This window comes from Bombina bombina, chromosome 6, assembly GCF_027579735.1.
Source record: "Bombina bombina isolate aBomBom1 chromosome 6, aBomBom1.pri, whole genome shotgun sequence".
Lineage (NCBI taxonomy): Eukaryota > Metazoa > Chordata > Amphibia > Anura > Bombinatoridae > Bombina > Bombina bombina.
In genome coordinates, this window is record NC_069504.1 from 1,006,299,409 (window position 1) to 1,006,318,925 (window position 19,517).

At 41.5% G+C, this 19,517-nt stretch overlaps 1 protein-coding gene across 1 annotated transcript in view; it reads right to left on the minus strand.

The window, feature by feature from the left end:
* The window catches only part of GEMIN5 (gem nuclear organelle associated protein 5), a 212,199-nt gene that overhangs the window by 37,914 nt on the left and 154,768 nt on the right, over positions 1-19,517 (minus strand). Inside the window, exon 22 of the mRNA XM_053718712.1 lies at positions 18,242-18,389. Coding sequence (XP_053574687.1) covers positions 18,242-18,389 — 148 coding nt within the window. The remainder of the gene's footprint in view (positions 1-18,241; positions 18,390-19,517) is intronic.

A 19,517-nucleotide genomic window follows, 5' to 3' on the forward strand; every position in this document is an offset into this window, starting at 1 on the left:
CATGGCTGGCAAGATGCCATCCGGACAAGATCCGCATACCAAAACCTGTGAGGCCATGCCGGAGCTATTAGCAGAACAAACGAGCATTCCCTCAGAATCTTGGAGATTACTCTTGGAAGAAGAACTAGAGGCGGAAAGATATAGGCAGGATGATACTTCCAAGGAAGTGATAATGCATCCACTGCCTCCGCCTGAGGATCCCGGGATCTGGACAGATACCTGGGAAGTTTCTTGTTTAGATGAGAGGCCATCAGATCTATCTCTGGGAGCCCCCACAATTGAACAATCTGAAGAAATACCTCTGGGTGAAGAGACCATTCGCCCGGATGCAACGTTTGGCGACTGAGATAATCCGCTTCCCAATTGTCTACACCTGGGATATGAACCGCAGAGATTAGACAGGAGCTGGATTCCGCCCAAACCAAAATTCGAGATACTTCTTTCATAGCCAGAGGACTGTGAGTCCCTCCTTGATGATTGATGTATGCCACAGTTGTGACATTGTCTGTCTGAAAACAAATGAACGATTCTCTCTTCAGAAGAGGCCAAAACTGAAGAGCTCTGAAAATTGCACGGAGTTCCAAAATATTGATCGGTAATCTCACCTCCTGAGATTCCCAAACTCCTTGTGCCGTCAGAGATCCCCACACAGCTCCCCAACCTGTGAGACTTGCATCTGTTGAAATTACAGTCCAGGTCGGAAGAACAAAAGAAGCCCCCTGAATTAAACGATGGTGATTTGTCCACCACGTTAGAGAGTGTCGAACAATCGGTTTTAAAGATATTAATTGAGATATCTTCGTGTAATCCCTGCACCATTAGTTCAGCATACAGAGCTGAAGAGGTCGCATGTGAAAACGAGCAAAGGGGATCGCGTCCGATGCAGCAGTCATAAGACCTAGAATTTCCATGCATAAGGCTACCGAAGGGAATGATTGTGACTGAAGGTTTCGACAAGCTGTAATCAATTTTAGACGTCTCTTGTCTGTTAAAGACAGAGTCATGGACACTGAATCTATCTGGAAACCCAGAAAGGTTACCCTTGTTTGAGGAATCAAAGAACTTTTTGGTAAATTGATCCTCCAACCATGATCTTGAAGAAACAACACAAGTCGATTCGTATGAGACTCTGCTAAATGTAAAGACGGAGCAAGTACCAAGATATCGTCCAAATAAGGAAATACCACAATACCCTGTTCTCTGATTACAGACAGAAGGGCACCGAGAATCTTTGTGAAAATTCTTGGAGCTGTAGCAAGGCCAAACGGTAGAGCCACAAATTGGTAATGCTTGTCTAGAAAAGAGAATCTCAGGAACTGATAATGATCTGGATGAATCGGAATATGCAGATATGCATCCTGTAAATCTATTGTGGACATATAATTCCCTTGCTGAACAAAAGGCAATATAGTCCTTACAGTTACCATCTTGAACGTTGGTATCCTTACATAACGATTCAATAATTTTAGATCCAGAACTGGTCTGAAGGAATTCTCCTTCTTTGGTACAATGAAGAGATTTGAATAAAACCCCATCCCCTGTTCCGGAACTGGAACTGGCATAATTACTCCAGCCAACTCTAGATCTGAAACACAATTCAGAAATGCTTGAGCTTTCACTGGATTTACTGGGACATGGGAAAGAAAAAATCTCTTTGCAGGAGGTCTCAACTTGAAACCAATTCTGTACCCTTCTGAAACAATGTTCTGAATCCAAAGATTGTGAACAGATTTGATCCAAATTTCTTTGAAAAAACGTAACCTGCCCCCTACCAGCTGAACTGGAATGAGGGCCGTACCTTCATGTGAACTTAGAAGCAGGCTTTGCCTTTCTAGCAGGCTTGGATTTATTCCAGACTGGAGATGGTTTCCAAACTGAAACTGCTCCTGAGGACGAAGGATCAGGCTTTTGTTCTTTGTTGAAACGAAAGGAACGAAAACGATTGTTAGCCCTGTTTTTACCTTTAGATTTTTTATCCTGTGGTAAAAAAGTTCCTTTCCCACCAGTAACAGTTGAAATAATAGAATCCAACTGAGAACCAAATAATTTGTTTCCCTGGAAAGAAATGGAAAGTAGAGTTGATTTAGAAGCAATATCAGCATTCCAAGTCTTAAGCCATAAAGCTCTTCTGGCTAAGATAGCCAGAGACATAAATCTAACATCAACTCTAATAATATCAAAAATGGCATCACAGATGAAATTATTAGCATGCTGGAGAAGAATAATAATATCATGAGAATCATGATTTGTTACTTGTTGCGCTAGAGTTTCCAACCAAAAAGTTGAAGCTGCAGCAACATCAGCCAATGATATAGCAGGTCTAAGAAGATTACCTGAACATAGATAAGCTTTTCTTAGAAAAGATTCAATTTTTCTATCTAAAGGATCCTTAAACGAGGTACCATCTGACGTAGGAATGGTAGTACGTTTAGCAAGGGTAGAAATAGCCCCATCAACTTTAGGGATTTTGTCCCAAAATTCTAACCTGTCAGGCGGAACAGGATATAATTGCTTAAAACGTTTAGAAGGAGTAAATGAATTACCCAATTTATCCCATTCCTTAGCAATTACTGCAGAAATAGCATTAGGAACAGGAAAGACTTCTGGAATAACCGCAGGAGCTTTAAAAACCTTATCCAAACGTATAGAATTAGTATCAAGAGGACTAGAATCCTCTATTTCTAAAGCAATTAGTACTTCTTTAAGTAAAGAGCGAATAAATTCCATCTTAAATAAATATGAAGATTTATCAGCATCAATCTCTGAGACAGAATCCTCTGAACTAGAAGAGTCCAAAGAATCAGAATGATGGTGTTCATTTAAAAATTCATCTGTAGAGAGAGAAGATTTAAAAGACTTTTTACGTTTACTAGAAGGAGAAATAACAGACAAAGCCTTCTTTATGGATTCAGAAACAAAATCTCTTATGTTATCAGGAACATTCTGCACCTTAGATGTTGAGGGAACTGCAACAGGCAATGGTACATCACTAAAGGAAATATTATCTGCTTTAACAAGTTTGTCATGACAATTAATACAAACAACAGCTGGAGAAATAGCTACCAAAAGTTTACAGCAGATACACTTAGCTTTGGTAGATCCAGCAGGCAGTGGTTTTCCTGTAGTATCTTCTGGCTCAGATGCAACGTGAGACATCTTGCAATATGTAAGAGAAAAAACAACATATAAAGCAAAATAAATCAAATTCCTTATAAGACAGTTTCAGGAATGGGAAAAAAATGCCAAACATCAAGCTTCTAGCAACCAGAAGCAAATGAAAAATGAGACTGAAATAATGTGGAGACAGAAGCGACGCCCATATTTTTTGGCGCCAAATAAGACGCCCACATTATTTGGCGCCTAAATGCTTTTGGCGCCAAAAATGACGCCACATCCGGAACGCCGACATTTTTGGCGCAAAATAACGTCAAAAAAATGACGCAACTTCCGGCGACACGTATGACGCCGGAAACGGAAATGAATTTTTGCGCCAAAAAAATCCGCGCCAAAAATGACGCAATAAAATGAAGCATTTTCAGCCCCCGCGAGCCTAACAGCCCACAGGGAAAAAAGTCAAATTTTTGAGGTAAGACAAAATATGAAAATTTAAAGCATAATCCCAAATATGAAACTGACTGTCTGGAAATAAGGAAAGTTGAACATTCTGAGTCAAGGCAAATAAATGTTTGAATACATATATTTAGAACTTTATAAATAAAGTGCCCAACCATAGCTTAGAGTGTCACAGAAAATAAGACTTACTTACCCCAGGACACTCATCTACATGTTTGTAGAAAGCCAAACCAGTACTGAAACGAGAATCAGTAGAGGAAATGGTAAATATAAGAGTATATCGTCGATCTGAAAAGGGAGGTAAGAGATGAATCTCTACGACCGATAACAGAGAACCTTATGAAATAGACCCCGTAGAAGGAGATCACTGCATTCAATAGGCAATACTCTCCTCACATCCCTCTGACATTCACTGCACGCTGAGAGGAAAACCGGGCTCCAACTTGCTGCGGAGCGCATATCAACGTAGAATCTAGCACAAACTTACTTCACCACCTCCCTTGGAGGCAAAGTTTGTAAAACTGATTTGTGGGTGTGGTGAGGGGTGTATTTATAGGCATTTTAAGGTTTGGGAAACTTTGCCCCTCCTGGTAGGAATGTATATCCCATACGTCACTAGCTCATGGACTCTTGTTAATTACATGAAAGAAAAAATTAATTGATAAGGAATCTATTATGGTTCCCAAGAAAATTAACCTTGTAGTTGGAACTAAGGAACTCTTTTCTAAATTCAACCTCCATCCGTGAGATCGCAGTTATGATAACAACATATCCGAGTGGGATCTTGCTTGTTGAAAGGATGGTGCCTGAACCAGAATAAGGCCCGCCTCTGCAATGCCCCGGAATCAGAGCACCACCAACAGGGATCCCAGAATATTTGAAATTCTGGGAGCTGTGGCAAGGCCGAAAGGAAGAGCCACAAACCTCAGAAACTTGTGATGGTCCCTGTGGATGGGACATGCAGATATGCGTCCTTTAAATCTACCGTTGTCATAAATTGACCCTCTTGAACCAAAGGAAGAATGGAACGAATAGTTTCCATCTTGAAGGACGGCACTCTGAGGAATTTGTTTAGACTCTTGAGATCTAAAATTGGTCTGAAGGTTCCCTCTTTTTTGGGAACCACAAACAGATTGGAGTAGAACCCCAGACCCCGTTCCTGCATTGGGACAGGAACTATTAATCCCAAGTTGGAGAGGTCCCGAACACAGTGTAAGAACGCCTCTCTTTTTATCTGGTCTACAGATAATCTTGAAAGCAGAAACCTGCCCCTGGGAGGAAAGGTCTTGAACTCTAGTTTGTATCCCTAAGAACACGATTTCCACCGCCCAGGGATCCTGAATATCTTGAACCCAAGCCTGCTAGAGCTGCAACAACTAATCGTCATAATCGATAATAATCGATTATGAAAATAGTTGTCAACGAATCTCATAATCGATTAGATGTTTTGCAATTAGTTTGTCTGTGCACAACACCAGCTGCTTCACTCCAATGAACTCCTGCATATGGTATTGTGTTTTATTGTTATGTCCGTAGCCTAAAGGACATCTACAGACATTTTACTTTTCACTTTTTCAGGACAGTATAAGTTTACAACTACCCCTGGCTTATGTGCAACCCAGATATAATAGTCATCATTTGGATTGTTTATATTAAATCTGGTGATTTGGAACTATGCTTTGCATGATATAGTGCCAAGATTGTTGTTAACTCCCTAGATTGATGGGAGTTATTTAAATTGATGTGCACTATTATCTGTTTGCACAATTATTAGCGTATTGCTTGCTATTGCTGATTATATGTACTGTATAAATAAATGTGTAAGGCTTTGTCCTGTTATTGATATACAGTCCTTAGCATTTCTGATTTTTTTTTTTATTGTTTTTTTATATTTTTAATAAATTGTGATAATATGTACCAGATTCAACCTTTATAAGTATATATTTGTTATTTTTAGAGCGGACTAGATATTTCCCCTAACCTTATAGCTGGTTATTTACCATTGTATATAGATATTCAAGATATTTGTATGTTAGAATGAAGTCAAGGGTTACTTTATTGAGAGGCCCCTTGCCAAGGTAGAAAACACTTAGCATTGGTGAAGAGCTAACAAAGATAAATATCCCACTTTGGTGAAACTAGCAAAACCCTACTTATACACCTCAACAGCCTTTTCTCTGCTGCAGGAAATATAGCTGCAAACAGAGAACCAGCCTTAGCCAGAAGAATGTGGACATGTTGAGATTTTTGCATTTCAATGCAAAGTTTCTGAAAGAGTGAATAACAGAATGTTATTAACAGTGATATTCTAACTCTTTCTAGTTCTACCTCTTTTCAAACAGTTTGTGGTTTTGTTTTGTTTAATTATAAAACTGTGCTCTGCTGCTTAAAAATTGAAGAAACGGTTGTGTTAATGTAAAGTTTTAGTCTGAAGTTTATATTTGTAACACTCATTATGTGGATTTTATTTAAAACATAGAAAACTATTATTGATTCTCTTTTTATCTGATTAGTCGATTAATCGAAAAAATAATCGGCCGATTAATCGATTATGAAAATAATCCTTAGTTGCAGCCCTAAAGCCTGCTTCCCACAAGATCCAGTCCTGGATCGGGGGCAGGCCCTTCATGCTGTTTTTGATTCAATAGCAGGCTTTTTGGATTGTTTTCCCTTGTTCCAAGACTGGTTGGGCCTTCAGGAAGGCTTGGACTGTTCCTGCTTGAAAGAGGGAGAGGAAGGCTTTCCCTTGAAATTTCGAAAGGAACGAAAATTACTCTGACGTCCCTTCTGCTTATTTCTCGTATCCTGAGGAAATGGCCCTTTCCTCCCGTAATGTCAGAAATTATTTCCGTCAAACCCGGCCCAAACAAGGTCTTTCCCTTGTAAGGAATCGCCAAAAGTTTAGATTTAGATGACACATCCACAGACCAAGATTTTAGCCATAAAGCTCTGCGGGCCCGTAGGGCAAAACCAGAAATCTTAGCTCCCAGCTTAAATAACCTATAGGGAAGCATCCGTGATAAAGGAGTTGGACAACTTAAGGGCCTTTAACCTATCCTGGATTTCTTCAAGGGGAGTGTCTGTCCGAATAGAATCAGACAACACATCAAGCCAGTATGCTGCAGCACTAGTGACAGTAGCAATACAAACCGCAGGTTGCCATTGTAAACCCTGGTGTACATACATTTCCTTGAGTAACCCCTCTAAATTCTTATCCATAGGATCCTTAAAGGAACAACTATACTCTAAGGGAATAGTTGATCTTTTGGCTAGCGTGGAAATTGCCCCTTCCACCTTGGGTACTGTCTGCCAAGACTCCTTGATAGAGTCTGCTATAGGAAACATCTTTTTAACTATAGGGGATGGAGAAAAAGGGATACCCGGTCTCTCCCATTCCTTAGCAATAATCTCTGTAGCCCTATCTGGTACAGGAAATACCTCCACCATGGAAGGCATGTCAAAATACTTGTTTAGTTTACTAGACTTCTTAGGATTGACTACGACGGTAGTGTCAGAGTCGTCCAGGGTAGCTAAAACCTCCTTAAGAAACAACCTCAGTATCAACTAAAGGTTTTGAGTCTGAGATCTCACCCTCAGATGCTACCGAAATATCTTCCTCTTCAGGTTTCTGGGAAGGAACATTCGGAATAGCCACTACTGTGTCAGCAACTTTATTCAGTGATTGATTATATTTCCTCTTGCGCTTTCCCTGCAGCATGGAAAAAGCAGACAACGCATCAGATAGCGCTGATGACATTAGGGAAGCGACGTCTTGCAAGGTAACTCCAGGTGGAGTAATAGAGGAAGCGCAGGGCACTGGCTGTATGGACGCTAAATTTTGGGACTCTTGAGGAGAAAGCTGCGGCATATCTTGAACATTGTCAGAAGACTCCTGAACAGTATCCGCCTTAGACAATGTTGGCTCAGGAAAAAGTCTATCCCTGTAATGTAAAGTTCTCTCAATTACATGAGGAACAGAAAGGGATTGGTGGTTCTACATTAGCATCTTGCAGGGTATCTTGGTCCATATTTATTCACCAATAAACAGACAAACTGATATTTTTATTTAGAAAATAGCGCCCCCCCCCAAAAAAATCGTTACTGTTTCTTTAAATTTTAAACGAAAAAAAGAACTACTTTATTTTTCTGTTAGTTAAAATACACAATGGCGGGGGGGGGGAGCTAGCCGTTAAAGAAGCAAGTCGTGTTCCTATGAAGCTCCTGAAATTAACTACTTTACTTCAGCTAATATCCTCAAAATCTATCTTCAAATTGTATTAATTTACATCTTAGAAGGAACAGTAGTGAAATCTGGGCTGAGGAAACCCCGGAAGAGTTGAGATCCGAAAGAAGATTTACATTTTTATTAAACATCAACTCTGAGACGTTACACATCTTAAAATAGAGAACAGTTACTGTGACCGGACAGCAGTGAACTTTTCTAAGAACACTCTCACTCCTTATAACAGTTACAGTGCTTAATTTAATCACCCATACGGAGAACACCTCAAAAGGGCTGTTGAACTACCTCAGAACTGAATCCTAACAAAGATGGCGACGGTCTTATCCTTATTACAACAGTTAGGGGAAAAGATGGATGCCCACTTCCTTAAGCTACGGGAAGAGCTACTGCTGGAGCGGAACACTGCAGGAGAGGATTCTAAACCCCCCACACAGCAACCTCTGCATTTAGATGAGATACCACCCACCTCCCGCTTCTTTCAATCACAAGAGCCCAGATATGAGAACAACATCTCCCATATAAGTGTGGGCGCACACCTACCTACCATCTTGGTGGGAGCCGTCCTGTCTTCTTGGAGCGCATCCCCTAGAGCAGAGACACCGGATTCTGATCCCAGCAGCAGTGGGCACCTTGCAGAGCCGGAGGTCTCTGTCGACACCTCTGACCGCAACGACTCAGGAACCTCCTCCTCAATTCTACCACCCGTTGACAGCAGGACTCCAGAATATGAACAGAGTTTGCCAGCATGCTCTACTTCAGAGGTTTATGGAAACCCCCCACGGACAGCGCTCTCTCTATCTGGGTCATCAGCTTCTGATTCCCTCACCTCTGCATATCTACCGGGCACTAAACATGATGACTTAGCGATCACGGCGCCATTAATGAAGCAGTTTTTGATCATGGTGGGGGTCAACACACTCCAACATCACTTCAATAATTCCTTACCCCCTACAGAGTATCAGCCGCTGACATTCCGATTCATACTTCAGCCCTTCAGCGACAAAGGGCTAAAAAGAGGAGTCGGCTGAGGCCTTTGGGACACAATATCGGATGAAGGTTTGACTGCCACTTATCCTAGCCCCTCTTTTTCCTAATGCTTCTTTTCGGACATACTCAAGAAACGGGTACTAACAGCACATACCTGTTACCACTATGTACACCTAACATACCTGGGTACTCCTTTTTGACAATAGTTAGCTGTTATTGACTGTTACTGTTTATTAATCTGGGTAGATAGTTTAAATGTATTGATACCTGGCTAATGTTATCTCTGGAATATATTCTCACCACTTTCTTCTGTCAAAAACAGAATTTATGTTTACCTGATAAATTACTTTCTCCAACGGTGTGTCCGGTCCACGGCGTCATCCTTACTTGTGGGATATTCTCTTCCCCAACAGGAAATGGCAAAGAGCCCAGCAAAGCTGGTCACATGATCCCTCCTAGGCTCCGCCTACCCCAGTCATTCGACCGACGTTAAGGAGGAATATTTGCATAGGAGAAACCATATGATACCGTGGTGACTGTAGTTAAAGAAAATAAATTATCAGACCTGATTAAAAAACCAGGGCGGGCCGTGGACCGGACACACCGTTGGAGAAAGTAATTTATCAGGTAAACATAAATTCTGTTTTCTCCAACATAGGTGTGTCCGGTCCACGGCGTCATCCTTACTTGTGGGAACCAATACCAAAGCTTTAGGACACGGATGATGGGAGGGAGCAAATCAGGTCACCTAGATGGAAGGCACCACGGCTTGCAAAACCTTTCTCCCAAAAATAGCCTCAGAAGAAGCAAAAGTATCAAACTTGTAAAATTTGGTAAAAGTGTGCAGTGAAGACCAAGTCGCTGCCCTACATATCTGATCAACAGAAGCCTCGTTCTTGAAGGCCCATGTGGAAGCCACAGCCCTAGTGGAATGAGCTGTGATTCTTTCGGGAGGCTGCCGTCCGGCAGTCTCGTAAGCCAATCTGATGATGCTTTTAATCCAAAAAGAGAGAGAGGTAGAAGTTGCTTTTTGACCTCTCCTTTTACCGGAATAAACAACAAACAAGGAAGATGTTTGTCTAAAATCCTTAGTAGCGTCTAAATAGAATTTTAGAGCGCGAACAACATCCAAATTGTGCAACAAACGTTCCTTCTTTGAAACTGGTTTCGGGCACAGAGAAGGTACGATAATCTCCTGGTTAATGTTTTTGTTAGAAACAACTTTTGGAAGAAAACCAGGTTTAGTACGTAAAACCACCTTATCTGCATGGAACACCAGATAAGGAGGAGAACACTGCAGAGCAGATAATTCTGAAACTCTTCTAGCAGAAGAAATTGCAACCAAAAACAAAACTTTCCAAGATAATAACTTAATATCAACGGAATGTAAGGGTTCAAACGGAACCCCCTGAAGAACTGAAAGAACTAAGTTGAGACTCCAATGAGGAGTCAAAGGTTTGTAAACAGGCTTGATTCTAACCAGAGCCTGAACAAAGGCTTGAACATCTGGCACAGCTGCCAGCTTTTTGTGAAGTAACACAGACAAGGCAGAAATCTGTCCCTTCAGGGAACTTGCAGATAATCCTTTTTCCAATCCTTCTTGAAGGAAGGATAGAATCTTAGGAATCTTAACCTTGTCCCAAGGGAATCCTTTAGATTCACACCAACAGATATATTTTTTCCAAATTTTGTGGTAAATCTTTCTAGTTACAGGCTTTCTGGCCTGAACAAGAGTATCGATAACAGAATCTGAGAACCCTCGCTTCGATAAGATCAAGCGTTCAATCTCCAAGCAGTCAGCTGGAGTGAGACCAGATTCGGATGTTCGAACGGACCTTGAACAAGAAGGTCTCGTCTCAAAGGTAGCTTCCATGGTGGAGCCGATGACATATTCACCAGATCTGCATACCAACTCCTGCGTGGCCACGCAGGAGCTATCAAGATCACCGACGCCCTCTCCTGATTGATCCTGGCTACCAGCCTGGGGATGAGAGGAAACGGCGGGAATACATAAGCTAGTTTGAAGGTCCAAGGTGCTACTAGTGCATCCACTAGAGCCGCCTTGGGATCCCTGGATCTGGACCCGTAGCAAGGAACTTTGAAGTTCTGACGAGAGGCCATCAGATCCATGTCTGGAATGCCCCACAGTTGAGTGATTTGGACAAAGATTTCCGGATGGAGTTCCCACTCCCCCGGATGCAATGTCTGACGACTCAGAAAATCCGCTTCCCAATTTTCCACTCCTGGGATGTGGATTGCAGACAGGTGGCAGGAGTGAGACTCCGCCCATTGAATGATTTTGGTCACTTCTTCCATCGCCAGGGAACTCCTTGTTCCCCCCTGATGGTTGATGTACGCAACAGTTGTCATGTTGTCTGATTGAAACCGTATGAACTTGGCCCTCGCTAGCTGAGGCCAAGCCTTGAGAGCATTGAATATCGCTCTCAGTTCCAGAATATTTATCGGTAGAAGAGATTCTTCCAGAGACCAAAGACCCTGAGCTTTCAGGGATCCCCAGACCGCGCCCCAGCCCATCAGACTGGCGTCGGTCGTGACAATGACCCACTCTGGTCTGCGGAAGGTCATCCCTTGTGACAGGTTGTCCAGGGACAGCCACCAACGGAGTGAGTCTCTGGTCCTCTGATTTACTTGTATCCTCGGAGACAAGTCTGTATAGTCCCCATTCCACTGACTGAGCATGCACAGTTGTAATGGTCTTAGATGAATGCGCGCAAAAGGAACTATGTCCATTGCCGCTACCATCAAACCTATCACTTCCATGCACTGCGCTATGGAAGGAAGAGGAACGGAATGAAGTATCCGACAAGAGTCTAGAAGTCTTGTTTTTCTGGCCTCTGTCAGAAAAATCCTCATTTCTAAGGAGTCTATTATTGTTCCCAAGAAGGGAACCCTTGTCGACGGAGATAGAGAACTCTTTTCCACGTTCACTTTCCATCCGTGAGATCTGAGAAAGGCCAGGACGATGTCCGTGTGAGCCTTTGCTTGAGGAAGGGACGACGCTTGAATCAGAATGTCGTCCAAGTAAGGTACTACAGCAATGCCCCTTGGTCTTAGCACAGCTAGAAGGGACCCTAGTACCTTTGTGAAAATCCTTGGAGCAGTGGCTAATCCGAAAGGAAGCGCCACGAACTGGTAATGCTTGTCCAGGAATGCGAACCTTAGGAACCGATGATGTTCCTTGTGGATAGGAATATGTAGATACGCATCCTTTAAATCCACCGTGGTCATGAATTGACCTTCCTGGATGGAAGGAAGAATTGTTCGAATGGTTTCCATCTTGAACGATGGAACCTTGAGAAACTTGTTTAAGATCTTGAGATCTAAGATTGGTCTGAACGTTCCCTCTTTTTTGGGAACTATGAACAGATTGGAGTAGAACCCCATCCCTTGTTCTCCTAATGGAACAGGATGAATCACTCCCATTGTTAACAGGTCTTCTACACAATGTAAGAATGCCTGGCTTTTTATGTGGTCTGAAGACAACTGAGACCTGTGGAACCTCCCCCTTGGGGGAAGCCCCTTGAATTCCAGAAGATAACCTTGGGAGACTATTTCTAGTGTCCAAGGATCCAGAACATCTCTTGCCCAAGCCTGAGCGAAGAGAGAGAGTCTGCCCCCCACCAGATCCGGTCCCGGATCGGGGGCCAACATTTCATGCTGTCTTGGTAGCAGTGGCAGGTTTCTTGGCCTGCTTTCCCTTGTTCCAGCCTTGCATTGGTCTCCAAGCTTGCTTGGCTTGAGAAGTATTACCCTCTTGCTTAGAGGACGTAGCACTTTGGGCTGGTCCGTTTCTACGAAAGGGACGAAAATTAGGTTTATTTTTGGCCTTGAAAGGCCGATCCTGAGGAAGGGCATGGCCCTTACCCCCAGTGATATCAGAGACAATCTCTTTCAAGTCAGGGCCAAACAGCGTTTTCCCCTTGAAAGGAATGTTAAGTAGCTTGTTCTTGGAAGACGCATCAGCTGACCAAGATTTCAACCAAAGCGCTCTGCGCGCCACAATAGCAAACCCAGAATTCTTAGCCGCTAACCTAGCCAATTGCAAAGTGGCGTCTAGGGTGAAAGAATTAGCCAATTTGAGAGCATTGATTCTGTCCATAATCTCCTCATAAGGAGGAGAATCACTATCGACCGCCTTTACCAGCTCATCGAACCAGAAACATGCGGCTGTAGCGACAGGGACAATGCATGAAATTGGTTGTAGAAGGTAACCCTGCTGAACAAACATCTTTTTAAGTAAACCTTCTAATTTTTTATCCATAGGATCTTTGAAAGCACAACTATCTTCTATGGGTATAGTGGTGCGTTTGTTTAAAGTGGAAACCGCTCCCTCGACCTTGGGGACTGTCTGCCATAAGTCCTTTCTGGGGTCGACCATAGGAAACAATTTTTTAAACACTAAAAAACTCTAAGCCATCTCCGTGGAGATGTTGCCTGTACAACGGCAAAGAGAATGACTGGGGTAGGCGGAGCCTAGGAGGGATCATGTGACCAGCTTTGCTGGGCTCTTTGCCATTTCCTGTTGGGGAAGAGAATATCCCACAAGTAAGGATGACGCCGTGGACCGGACACACCTATGTTGGAGAAACAGATGTTACTCACAGAAGGACGCTTGATATTCCTTGAGGGAGTAATTACACCTCAGTTACTAAATTGCTCAGGATATTGTATGTCTCTGTAGGAGGATAAGATAGCTATAACAGTCCTGATACTTAGATCTATCTTTAACAAAATGCCGTTTTAGAATACATATCATGTTATTTGATGCCTGTTTAAAAATATATTGTTACTGCAGGGCACACATAGCATATACAGTTGGTTTCTTAACAGAAGTTGTATTAGCTATATAGAATGTTGTCTTATACCTATTTTTTGAATACCTACACACTCTATTGCGTTTGGAGCTCTAATGTACATACAAAACACACCTACATTTTACTGCTTGACAGTAGGATCGCCTCAAACACACAGGTGAGATACAGATGACATGCAGTGCAGCCTAATAGTAGGATGTCTCATACCCACTTCAGATGATACAACCATCCTGGAAATGTTTGTCACCTTCAGTGTACTCCACCTAGCTCCCTCACATAGCACTGATACACAGGTGAGGTAAAACACAATAGGGCAGTTCAGAAGCTACTAAGGTCACACCACTAGGAGAATATTCATAAGATCCAGCTAGGAGAAACAGTAGTCTACTCAGTAAAGGACATATGATAATTAGACCTTTGATTAAACACGCTCCCCATGCTGAAACCTTGCTGTACCTAAAATATTGGTCCCCGCTGGGCCCCTCTTCTTCCTTTCCCACAGGTACCTGTGACCTGCGGGTCATACTCACTCCCCCTTTACCCACATTGCCTAAAGCTGGCACTTACCCCAGAAGAGGGGCTCATACAGCAAACCCTTGCATTATACATTTACTAATATTCCTCTCTATGCATAATTTAATCGTTAAATATGTAATTAGAAAACAAGCCTTTCAATAGCCCAGTCCCCACTACTATACTGGCACTCTAGTTAGCTCCGCCTCTCATCCCTTTTATCCCATCCCCTTCTATCTCCCTTTTTTCTAATAGGAGCGGCTCTTGCCCGCTGAACTCTTTCCTCTCTTTCCTAGACCACCCTGGTCTGACAAAACCCAAATAAACACTACCCCACACCGGCTTCTATCCTCTTTAAACAGATAAACCTATAAATCCTCTACACAGTAAGGTGTGGGCCCCATGTTTCTGACATAAACTATAAAACTGAGGATCCATTATTTTATACATACACATATTCTATTACTGACATTCCTGCTTTATTTGGCTAATTATAACGATTCCATATATCTCTGTAAGTTGTTATTATCTGTCTTTCTATAAGGGGGTTATGAATGTGAGACATAGATGTACTTTTCATAGCTATTGTTTACGCCTTCCCCCAAAAGCATATGGCATATAACTCAAAACTTGCTATTTCCTTGCTTTATGAACATGTTTATATTACAGGGATATATTTCACAGAAGTGAACTATTTTTGTTAATGGATGAATATGTTTTGTAATTCTTGTTATAACCTCAATAAAAAAGTTTTGAAAAAAAAAAAAAAAATACACAATGGCCCCCAAAATAACACTCCAGACAACTCTACACCTCAGCTTAGCCTTGCTGAGGTGCTTACCTACCTGCCTACTAACGAAGTATATTACTTTGTAACTGATCCGGACTCATATCTTTAACAATTACGGTCCGTAACCATAACGCTGCTGAATCTGTGAAGCAGCTGATTTCCTATCCGGAACACAGGAAGTGAGACAGGGCCAGAAAAAAAAAAAAAGTCACGCAATAGGAAATGCCGCCATATCCAACTTCGCCCATCTGGGGCGTAACCACATGAAAACTCCCGATTGGCTAAATGTATTATCACAGCCGTCGGGAAAAAAAGTAAAAAATACACCACCATAACTGAGCCTTAGATTCTCCACGTACCCAGTGCCTGCTCTGCTGCCCTTAATAAACATTCCCCTATCATAGGTGAATGTGACTTGTCCCCAAATGTATGTAAAAGTGCTATCTATTTTCTCTGTATGCGTGTCCCAGAAAAAATTAAAGTTAGCACTTACCTTAAGACTTCTGCCAGGCAGCACGATAGCTCACTAGGTTTGAGAGGCCAGTTCCCTCACATGGATCACTGGAAAGAAACAAAGACTGAGTAATCTTACTCAGGCTTGCACGGTAAGGGCAGCATAAATATATGGGAGGCGCAGTGAGGATTGTACCCCACAAGTTCCCATTGCTTGAAAGCCACCACTGCTCTACTGAAGAGACTGAAATGGACTATGGCTACACCCTAGAACAAAACAGAACAATCTTATACTGCTTAAAAATAATAAAATCTTGCTTGAAGAATCTTTTCCTAACACCTAACTTTACCACTTCCTTGCTCTAACGTAGGCAAAGAGAACGACTGGGGTTGGAGGGAAGGGAGGTGATATTGAACAGCTTTGCTGTGGTGCTCTTTGCCGCCTCCTGCTGGGCAGGAGTGATTTTCCCAATAGTAATTAGATGATCTGTGGACTCACTGTCCTTAGAAAGAATCCCGTTTTAGCAATAAGCAATATCCTTACACTTTAAAATTGGGAAGTCCAGCGTAAAGGTGATCCTCTGCCAGCTCGGCACCACCTCTGTGTGTCTCCTCTAGGACAAGCCGCCCAGCTCCGTTGTAAAGTGATCTTGGTGGCTGCAGTTACCATTCGGCTGGTCTGGCCTTAGCAAACAACAGAAACCTTGTAGGATCAATTCTGAGCAATGTGTTTCAATTGTCTATGCCACACTCTTTATGAGTAAATAGAATTTGGTATGCAACTTTGAATTTGCACAAAGTAATAACTTGGTGGAACAACTACCTAAAAATAGCTTCTCTTAGACTGCATTACATTTGCTATATATCTCTCTGTTATAATATATATATTATCTCAAACCACTGCACTCCCTTGCTGTGCAAATTCGCAGGTGCTCAGTCCACTCTTGCTTTTCAATGAATAAATTCTTTATTATCTGGTACAATCCGGTGTTCCCAGAGAGAAGCACACTAGATATATCTATCTATCTTGTTAACGTCATATACTTAGCACTGAATTGAATTATGTCAACAATAGCAACCAAAATAAGTGCATTAGTTGACATTAAACGTTTCAAACAATGTTGAATATCTTCATCCAGAGTCTTCTGAGATTTGCTCAGACAAATTGTCACAACAAAGTGCAGACACAACTGCTACAAAGTTAGCTAAAAAATACCTTTTTTTAGAACGGTAACAGATTAATATTTGTTTTATTTGTAGAATGACAAATTTCTGAGTATTTTTGGTAAAAATTAGAGGATTAGAAAGGAGGATGGCTTGCAGAATACTGCAAATTATTTTGAGATTCATAAATTCTTAAAGTAGCAGGCTAATTTATTTGAGCCTTGTGATAATTTTGAAGTATACACTGCAATAGAGAAAACAAAGTATTTTGCACTCATACAAGGTTCTGACGCAATTATAAACATTTTTTCCACAACTGCTACCCCCGTCACAATATGAACCTCTAGACTGCCATAACAATGTATCATATTTACCCCTTAACCACATTACCACCCTTTGCAATAAACCTCACCACCCGCTAAACCCTCTAACAGGCAAATTGCAATTGCCATATTACCCAAGTGACATTCTACTCCAGAATTTTTATTGTTTCAAAAGATAGATAATACCATTATTACCCAATTCTCCAGTTTTGCATAACCAACATTGTTATATTAATATACTTTTAACCTCTGTGATTACCTTGTATCTAAGCCTCTGCAGACTGACCCTTATGTCAGTTCTTTTGGCATTTTAGTCAATCAATGCTGACTTAAATAACTCCACGGGAGTGAGAACGTTATCTATATGAGACACATGAACAAGTGCTGTCTAGCTGTGATAAGCTGTCAAAATGCACTGAGATAAGAGGTGGCCTTCAAGGGCTTAGAAATTAGCATATGAACCTACCTAGGTTTAGTTTTCAACAAAGAATACCAAGAGCAAAGCAAATGTGATGATAAAAGTAAGCCGGAAAGTTGTTTAAAATTGCATGCCCTATATGAATCATGAAAATTAAATTTTGACTATACTGTCCCTTTAACTATTAACCTTTAAACAGACCACAAAGAACCCCCACTAACCTTTTATAAACCCCTATTGCAAATTTTGCTAAATTAACCACTGCACTGACTCCCCAACCTCTTAAATCCTACATAAAGTTAATATAAAAGTAACTATAGAATACACGATTTTAAAACAAAATATGCATTGTGGTGGGGACTGTATTAGAGGTTAAGGGGTTGGGTAGATTTTTGCATTGGGGGTTATAAAGGTTATGGATTAATAGCCTGGGGGCATTGCAATATGGTTCTGGTCATCTAGAGGTCAATAGCAGTTAGGGTTTTAACTGTTTTTGTCCAGGGAGGTTAGGCAGCTTACTGGTTAACAGCAGTTAGGGGAGTTTATTTAACGATGGAGGGGTCTGGTAGTAAGTGGTAATCTTTTAATTAATGATTTGTGAAACCAGATTAAACTATAAGGATTATGCAAGATTGAAATTAATGATTATTGTCTTGTATGTTTAACCTCCAAGATTGTATAATGTTTGAGTTAGTAAATAAAGTAGTATTCAGTTATATTCCCACAGTGGAACGGTTAGTTTATACAGTGATGTAAATCTCTTAAGAGCCCGATTAATGTTTTAAATATTAGATTTTAGCGGTAGCTTCTGTTGGTTTAATATAGAAATTTGTGGAACATATTATTGTGGAACAGAAAATATGCCATAAAAATGTAACTTCTATTTCCTGATCATGTACACCAACAGAAAGCTATTATATAGTATAGTGTGGAAGTACATACCTGAAGAGATGGTTTCCTTTCAGCAGTTGCACAGATTCATAAACTTTGTTAATGGTCAGCAAGTGAGAAGCCGCCTTTACATATTGTTCCTGGAAACAAAGCTGTTTCACATACGCTTCAACAGCCCACTGCCAGATTTTGTATCCCGCTATAGAGAAAGTGACGGATTATTAGAAGCAGTGATTACTTGCATTATAAGTAAGAAAAAGTCTATTCAGAACTGGTTAAGGGATAGGATAGCTACTCTTTGCAAAGAAATATACAGTTCTGATTAATATAAACACAATGGAGTCTTCTGTTTCTGCATCAAGCAACAGATCACTGGTCATTTTAATCTCTATCTTAAATGTTATTGTTCCTGGAACACACTGAATTGTTTCCCTTATGGAGGAACATTTAGGGCCAGATTACAAGTGGAGCGGTATTTAACGCTCCAGCTCGAACGCTAACTCTGCTAGAAGTAAGGTTTTTGCCTGCATCGGGCAGCGCTTGTAATACAAGTTGAATACACATGCTAACCCGACACATGTAAAAAGCCAAACTTTAAATATTATCCACGTGTTAACCTATTCCTCCATAGAAGTAATTGGAACAAAAAAGTTGGAAAAAACAAGCAACTCACGTGCAAAAACATAATTTATGCTTACCTGATAAATTCCTTTCTCCTGTAGTGTGGTCAGTCCACGGGTCATCATTACTTCTGGGATATTAACTCCTCCCCAACAGGAAGTGCAAGAGGATCACCCAAGCAGAGCTGCTATATAGCTCCTCCCCTCTACGTCACACCCAGTCATTCGACCGAGAACCAACGAGAAAGGAGAAACTAAAGGGTACAGTGGTGACTGGAGTATAATTTAAAAATTTAGACCTGCCATAAAAAACAGGGCGGGCCGTGGACTGACCACACTACAGGAGAAAGGAATTTATCAGGTAAGCATAAATTATGTTTTCTCCTGTTAAGTGTGGTCAGTCCACGGGTCATCATTACTTCTGGGATACCAATACCAAAGCTAAAGTACACGGATGACGGGAGGGACAGGCAGGATCTTTATACGGAAGGAACCACTGCCTGAAGAACCTTTCTCCCAAAAATAGCCTCCGAAGAAGCAAAAGTGTCAAATTTGTAAAATTTGGAAAAAGTATGAAGAGAAGACCAAGTTGCAGCCTTGCAAATCTGTTCAACAGAGGCCTCATTCTTAAAGGCCCAAGTGCAAGCCACAGCTCTAGTAGAATGAGCTGTAATTCTTTCAGGAGACTGCTGTCCAGCAGTCTCATA